At 42.6% G+C, this 8,558-nt stretch overlaps 1 protein-coding gene across 1 annotated transcript; it reads left to right on the top strand.

The window, feature by feature from the left end:
* Positions 1–5,516: 5,516 nt before the first annotated feature.
* LOC128732411 (serine-rich adhesin for platelets-like) lies at positions 5,517–8,321 on the top strand. The gene is made up of 2 exons (XM_053825658.1): positions 5,517–5,522; positions 5,619–8,321. Exons 1-2 carry the CDS (start codon positions 5,517–5,519, stop codon positions 8,319–8,321), a joined length of 2,709 nt encoding a protein of 902 aa, XP_053681633.1.
* Positions 8,322–8,558: the final 237 nt, after the last annotated feature.

The raw sequence follows: 8,558 nt of genomic DNA, 5'->3' as shown, positions 1-8,558 counted from the left end.
AATACAGTTTGACAGAAAAGCAGGAAAGCCAGGACGTAGTAAGAGGAAGAACAAAATAGACAACAAAAAATAGAAAAAAAAGGAATTACCCGGACAGAAAACGAAAAACGAGAATGAAAAAGACCAAAAACGGACCTAAAAAGAAAGAAAAAAGTCAAAATACGAATAGAACAAGAATAGAGAAAAACAAGACGAAAGTCAGGACTGAAAAGGGCGAGAAACGAAACAGGTGGAAATAACGGATAGAAAAAAAGGAAACCCGAAAAAGAAAAGAAGGAAAAACGAGACGAATATAAGAAAGCCAGGTCAGAGAAGCAAAAGAAACGTAACAGAAAAGGTGGGAAAACTAAAAAGAATGAGAGGAAAGTCAAGGAAAACGGGACAGAATACGAAAGAAACTAAAAAAAAGAAGAATAGCGAGAAAGAAAAATTTAAACCTAAGAAAGAAGGAAAGCAGAAAAACAGGCAAAAGAGGTCAAACCGGATATGATAATAGAATGAGAAAATGGGACAGAAAAAGTAGAAGAGAAAACCAAGAAAAACGTACCATAGCAAAGGCGTAAAATTGAAAACAAAAAAGGTAAACTGGAGCGCAAAGGGGAAAGAGGAAGCCCAAAAACAGAATAAACGCGACTGAAAAGGAAAAAACGGAACATTTAAAAGAGGGTAAACGGAACAGATGAGGACGAAAAAGGAGGAGAAAGTCAGAAAGACGAAATTTGGAAATGAAAAAAAAAACACGGAAAAGAAATCACGGAAAATCAAAAAGAAAGAAAAAGAAAAGACGGAAAATCAGAAAAAGAAGACACGAAATTCGAGAAATGAGCGAAACAATACTAAAAGTAAGAAGAAATGGGACAGAAAACGATGAAAAAGAGAGCAATTAAGCAGTCAACACGGGACAAAAAAAAGAAAAATATGATAAAGAGGAAAAACGAAGAAGAAAATGAGGACAAACTGAATAGGAAAGGAAAATGAGGAAAAGAAAAGCTGAAAACACGGAAGCAGGAAAATTGAGAAACGAGAACAGAAAACGGAGAAAATGACTTTCCATTTGACTGAAAAGGGAAGACAAACGGGATAAAACGAACATAAACAGAGCGTGACAAAAAAGGAGGAAAAGCAGGATGTAGTAAAAGAGAGAAAACAAAATAGACAAAAACAAAAAAATAAAAAAAAGAGTTAACCGGTTAGTAAATGAAAAACGAGAATGTAAAATAGCAAAAACGGGCCTGAAAATGGAAGAAAAAACCCAAAAAACGAGCAGAAACAGAATAGAGAAAAATACGACGAAAATCGGGACTGAAGGAGAAAACAATGGACAGAAAAATGGAAAACCGAGAGAGAAAAGAAAGGAAAACGAAACAAATAGAGGGAAGACTGGACAGAAATGAAACGTGACTGCAAAAGTGGGAAAACGAAAAAGAATGAGAAGAAATGCGAGATAAGACATGGAAACGGAACAGAAAACAAGAGAAACTAAAAGGGAAAAGAAGAGTAGCGTGAAAGAAAAACGAAAAATGATAGAGGAAAAAAGAAAAACAGAAAAAAGAGGTCAAACGGAATATAAAAGGAAAAAGATGGATGGAATGATTATAGGATGGGAGAAAGGGATAGAAAAAAAGCAAAGAAAAACACGAAAAACGGACCATAGCAAAGGGTAAAACTGGAGTGAAAAAATCAAAAAACTAGAGCGTAAAGGGAAAAAAGAAACTCGAAAACGGAATAGGTGAAAAAACATGATATCTAAAAGAGGGCAAACGACGAAAAACGAGGGGAGTCAGAAAAAGTTGAAAATAGTAAATGAAAAATGAAACAATGGAAAAGAAAACACGAAAAAAGAGAAAGAAAAAAGAGAGATAAAAAGTGTGAGCAAATATCAGTAAAACGTTACAGAAAAGAAAAAACGCGGAACAGAAAATGAAAAAACGGGACTGGAAATGAGGAAACAGTAACCGAAAAAAGGTAAAATGTGTGACAAAGTAAGACGTAATATGTCAATCCTGATTTCAAGTAAAACTATATGTCTAATTTCGTGTCCATGTCCAAGTTCAAGTCTAATTTAATGTCAACGGATCGTGAAAAAAGCTGAAAAAAATCTCACAGATGGCTCCAGCATAGACAAGTTCTGTCAAACACACTCGACGAACGTCTATGAACGACTGTCAAACTGCATTTCAATCTGATTGGTCCACCCAATCGCGATCAGGTGCAGGCATCAGCATTGACCAGGTCGGCGAGTTTTGCTACCTCATGGTTGTTCCTAACAATTTCGTCCTTAAGTTCCAAAATTCCGTGCATTTGGCCCTCGATAGCCCTCCTGATAGACATCCTGAATCGCCTTAATCAGCGCATCAATCGCAAAACCAGAGCTTGACCGTCACAAACACACCGACACGATGATTGAATTTGGCGGGATCGCCAATGTGGTATTCGCTATCTTTCGCAGCCGATTGAAACTAAGTGTTCTCAGGTGACCGGAAGTTCAGCCGAAATCATTGGATTAGATCCTCCATTTGAGGTTCTCTAATATATAAATGTTTTATTGACCGCAGTGGGGGGAGACTGGGAAGGTTAGTGGTCTTCGGTACAACATTAATCTTCATCTGGTCCATCTTCTCCAGTGGTCTCTTGACATAGCGGACCGAGCGAGACCAGGTCCGGCCAAAAGACATCATCCTCTTTCGCGTGGTACTTCTTGATGAAGGCGGCAACTTACGGCAGGTACCTCATACTGCATATCTCCCCTTTCATCGTAAATCCTGAAGGAAAGAACAGCGGTTTGGACCTTTCCTTCTCGCTGATCGTCAGCCAAAGAAGAATTTTTCCCGGGAACTTGGTGTGGAAGATATAATTGACGTCATCGCTTGCCTCCTTGGAGATCTTAAACGTAAAGTACCCGGTCCCCTGCCAGTCCACTATGGGCCAGAAATTAAAATTTCGGGACAAAAATATTTGCGGTTAAACAGCATGTCTCAGCTCAATGTGATCTTCGGCAACTTTTTGAACAAAAAATTGATTCATATTTTGAAGGGGTCGTCCAATATTTAAGCGTTACTTAAACAACAATTTAAGTAATAACTTTTTGAGTAAACTTTTTTTCACCCTTTTGGTTTTAGAATATTACAGATAAACCAATTTCAAGTAATTTTTGTGAAGAAATGAAACTTCTACCTTTTACCCATTTTCAGCAATAGACCTTTGTTTATAAACGACCCCTTAAATCACATTTCTTCTCGTAACATGTTTATTTCAACAGACAGCTCAATGTGATGTTCTAGAAATTATTTTGCACATAAAAGAGGAATATTTTTGCTGAAGTCTGTTTTGCTTTATATGCATTAATTAATAAGATATAACAGATTTTAGGTTAAAAACCGTCTGATGAAAAATACGAATATCTTAGCCATCTGCAAGTATCTGCAATTAGTTTACATACCAATTTGTAGGGAATTATTAAAGCTATCTGCCCAAATGTGTATTTCAGAGAATACCATGGCTGGGAATAGTGCGGATTTTTTTTTCATACATTTTATAACTTAATAAATATGCGTCCTAGCGTCAAACAGTCTTCACAGAAAATATGTATTTCAACATACTAAATAACTTTGTAGAACATTTTAAAACAATAAAATAATCGTGTGCAAAGTTATTGAGTGTAATTGATTTTTAAGTGCTCTTTTTTAACACATCATTATATTTCGTAACCGGTAAGAGATAGATAGCTACTTTATTCAGCAAAGTTGCTTATTTTAGTATTTCTGCAACTTTTGGAGACAAAAAACTTTTTTTTTAAATTATTTAAGAAAACAAAAGTTTGTATCACCCTAATAGGTGAATTCATGGTCACCCTAATAGTGCAGGAAGATGCGCTATATTTTATTAATTTACTTCTCCGAAGACACCACCCTTGAAAAAATACACATTTTTCATCAAACGGTTTTTAGCCTAAAAACAGTTATATATTATTAATTAATGCAGAAAAAGCAAAACAGTCTTCAGCAAAAATATTCCTCTTTTATGTGCAAAAAGTTGTCTAGAACATCACATTGAGCTGTCTGTTGAAATAAACATGTTACAAGAAGAAATGTGATTTGAGGGGTCGTTTATAAACAAAGGTCTATTGCTGAAAATGGGTAAAAGGTAGAAGTTTGATATCTTCAGAAAAAATACTTGAAATTGGTTTATCTTTAATATTTTGAAACCAAAAAGGTAGGTCTCGTCATCCTTTATGACCACGACGTCACGCTTTACCGAAATATTTTTCATTATTTTGGGCCCAAAACAGGGGTTCTGTTTTTAAAAATATATTCTCTGCACCCTTCTTGCCAATCTAAACACAGAATATATTTTCACAACCAGAATTTTTGTTTCAAACAAAAAAAACTGCTTTTGAAATTTACAGAATCAATGACTCATCTTTCCTTAAAAGTTACACCTTCAAGCAAACATTCAACACGCATTTGACAACGCATTTTTAGCATTTCGCAGTTCAAGCAAATCTGCTCGGTGGGAATATTACGTAAATTTGAATATTTATCGATGGTTTCGAATTGCAATTTGTGCGTTCCAAATGTCATGTTTAAAATCACTGAATATGTTATGCGAATTAATCTACATTTAATATTACTACTGCGGTGGTGCTGAACTTAGTGGACCAAATATGGGTGCAAGGGTGGGTGCGTAACCTCCCTCTTTGATTTGCTCTTTGACCCAGCTCCTACTTTGCCCCAAAAGCTGATGGATGAGCCACTCTTCTGTACATGCACTTATTTTCCTTAGAATTGTAGAATAACAAATCACCTTGTTTACTCGTTCCTTTTATTCGGCAAAAACCACCAGTTTGCTTTGATTTGTAGCTCTCGGTCTCTAAGATACGTTCTTGTTGTTTTTTTTTCTATAAAGATAAATGCATACCGAAAAAAGTTACCCGACTGCTACGCTTCCTCCGCCTACTTCGCGGCCGACAGCAGCACCGGCTGGTCACCGACCGCGCATGCAAGACGGGTATCCTCACGGGCCGAAAGTTGTCGTTCGTTACTGTCGATGTATGTTACTGTTTTGATAATCAAATGTTAATTCGACTCCGAAACCGAGATCGAGAGCTTTCACTGTCTGCATTAAATTTGTTTGTTGGAGCGCACGGCAAGCAGCAGCCGCAGCCGCAGCAGGGTCGGCCAGATCCAGTTGAAATATGCATTTTGATTAGCCCCACAGTCGATAGAAAAAGTGACTTTTCGGATGAAATCCGCGAAGATGCCGATGCCATCTTCTTCTTTTTTCCTGAACATAAAAATTCAAATAGGACGGCCGATTCGCGCATATCACGAACCGCCTCCGACCCGAACGTGTGGTGAGTCCGGGTTCAAGTTGAAAGATTTTTCGAAATCCCCGCCCGATTTTGGGGCTACACTATAAAAATCTGCTCCGCACCGGCAACGCATTTCAGTGGCACGGATATAGCCCGTCAGTATAGTGTGCAAGATCCGGGAACTGGATGTGCAAAAAATTCAAGAATGAAGGTGAGCAAGTTTGGCAGACGGAAGAATTCGGTGCAAGTCTCGCATTTAGAATGTTGAAGTTCACTAATCGAATTCATTTTTTTTTTGTTCTAACAGGTTCTCCTAACGCTGCTGGTTATCACCGTCTGCGTCTGCGAGGCTTCTCCGATTCTCGGTTCGTTGCTGAATGTTCTTAAGCCAGCCCCAAAAGCTGTGCCACCGCCACCTCCATATCGGGCACCAGTGAGTTTGAGGCATGCCTCATACTACCAACAGGCTGCACCACCGGCTGTTCCTGTTCCGACAGCACCGCTAAATTCGGGATATGCCTCTTACTACCGACAAACACCACCGGCTCCTGTTGCTACCTATGCGGCTCCCACTCCTATTTATGCAGCTCCTGTTGCTACTCACGCAGCACCTGTTCCGCCTCCAGCACCTCCACAGCCACCACAAATAATTCGTGTTATTCAACCAGTGCTGTATATACCTCGACCATCGCAACCGGCACCCCAAGCTGCTGCTCCGATTCTGTCATCTCTGTCAGCTACTTCCTCTCACAACCACCTTGGAGGCGCGTCCCACGCGCCATCAACTTCCTTTTCCTACAGTAAAGTGCCTTCCGTCCTAAAATCTGAACACCACTCCGAAGCAATCTCTGCTGCTCCGGCAGCACTTTCCTCTTTCAGTCAATCTGGAAGCGCTTCGTCTTCCTTTTCCTACAATCAACATCAATCTGCCGCTCCGGCAGCTCCTTCTTCACACCATTATCATGGAGGTGCTTCTCAAACTCCTTCAACGTCCTTCTCATACAGTGCAGTACCATCACGTCCTATTTCTGCCGCTCCAGCAGCTCCTTCTCCACACAATTATCAGGCTGGTGTTTCCCGTATACCTTCAGTGTTACAATCGGAACACCACTCTGCACCGATCGACTCCTACTCCATCACGTACAACAACCAATCGCCAAGCAGCTCCGGCACCGCGTACTCCATCGAAACCGTCAAATCCGATGGCCATTCGTACTCGCTAGCCCCAGAGCAAATCGTTTTGGAAAAGATCGTTTCGCCAGTGATGACCATCGAAACCGGCGTTGCCAACCGGATCTCGCAGCAGCCGGTAACCGCAATAGTAACCGCACAACCGCCAGCTCAACAGGCTCCTTCAGTCGAAATTTCTCCGCAAAAACTTTCCAACCCGATTGTTGTAATCGATCACGAGGAACCATCCGTGCTGACGACATTGACCTCTGTCACACCAGCAACGACAGTTCTCGCCACAACAACCCCGGCACCTACGCCGAGTACCACTCCGGTTTCGCAGGCCGCTATCACCCAGGAGATCATCAAACAAGTCTCGCCGCACATCATCCAGCAGGCGATTCCTCTGGTTGTAGACCGTGCCGTACCGCAGGTCGTCTACCAGGCACAGCAGGGCGTCTCGCAACCCGAATACCAGCCCAGCCCCGAGCAGGTGCAGATTGTCACTCCAGTTAATTTCAACCCGCGCTCTCCAGCTGCGGACGAGAAGGTAGTCGTCATGTACGCCACATCGATGGGCCAGGAAGCGAACGACGCAGAGAATCTGGTCATTCCGATCGGCTACAACCAGCAGCAAAGCTCCTCCGGAGCTCAGGCACAGGCAAACGCGTTCTCGACGGCTAGTGCCGTCTCCACGGCAAGTGCGGTTTCGACGGCAAATGCCTTCTCGACGGCAAATGTCTTCTCGGCAGCAGACGCGCAGTCCGCTTCATCCGAAGAGGAACTTCCGGTCGACTACAACCAGCAGCAAAGCTTCTCCGGAGCACATGCTCAAGCAAACGCGGTTTCGACAGCAAATGCGCAGTCCACTTCGTTCGAAGAGGAACTTCCGATCAGCTACCCGCAGCAGCAAAGCTCCTCCGGAGCACACGCCCAAGCAAACGCAATTTCGACTGCAAATGCGCAGTCCGCTTCGTTTGAAAGGCAACAGCCGATCAACTACCCGCAGCAGCAAGGCTCCTCCGGAGCACAAGCACATGCGAACGCAATCTCGGCGGCCAAATCGCAGTCCTTTGAAAGGCAACAACGTCCGATCAACTACCCGCAGCAGCAAGGCTCCTCCGGAGCACATGCGCAAGCAAACGCAATCTCGACGGCAAACGCATTCTCAGCGGCAAAATCGCAACCGATTTCCTTCGAAAGAGGACTCGACTATGGCCAAGATGTGGAAACGTTCCAACGAAGCTCCGACCCTGTAAGCCAGGCTATCATCGATCGATTCCAGCTGGAGAATCAAGCTCAACGACAGGAATTCGAAACTTTGCGAGCTGGCGGTGCCAGCAGCAGCAGTGCCAGTAGCGGAAGTTCAGCTCAACAGGGTCTTGGATTTTCCAGAACTGGAAGTTCCAGCAGCAGTGCTGCCAGTAGTGGAAGTTTCGGGCAACAGAATCGCGGAGCTTTCGGAGCTAGCAGTTTCAGCGGCAGCAGCGCCAGTAGCGGAAGTTCTGGTCAACAGGCTTTCGGAGTTTCCCAAGCTGGTAGTTCCAGCAGCAGCGGAGGTGTCGGCCAACAGAATTTAGGATTTGCCCGAGCTGGTAGTTCCAGCAGTAGTAGCGCCAGTAGTGGAAATGTGGGCCAACAGAACTTTGGAAATGTTCGAGCTGGTAGTTCGAGCAGCAGCAGCAGCAGTAGCAGCGCCGGTAGCAGCACTGGCGGTGGGAATGGCGACGTTCAGCTCGTTCCCATTAAAATTTACATACCGAAATACTACTCGGAATCGCCAGCGCCTTCACGGCAGCAGAAAGCCAATTCAATAGAAATATCCAAATATCCGCTCTAGCGAAGTCAGCAACAGTCAACACCAAAAATTTTGTTGTAAAAATTTGTTGTTTTTCTGTGTAAGGGATTGTGCCAAGGACATACACAGTATTTATTTACCTTAGTCAAGTATACTCAGTCGAAATACAAAAACCTTGCAACGCGATGGCTAAACAGCTGAGTGGTTTAAAATACTTTTGAGGTTATATCCGAAACAATCTAACGAAAGATACCCTCATTTTTGAAACCATTTTCTATG

This window comes from Sabethes cyaneus, chromosome 1, assembly GCF_943734655.1.
Source record: "Sabethes cyaneus chromosome 1, idSabCyanKW18_F2, whole genome shotgun sequence".
In the NCBI taxonomy this organism is placed as follows: Eukaryota; Metazoa; Arthropoda; class Insecta; order Diptera; family Culicidae; genus Sabethes; species Sabethes cyaneus.
Note: the sequence above shows the minus strand (reverse complement) of the source record. Positions and strands in the feature narration are given on the sequence as shown.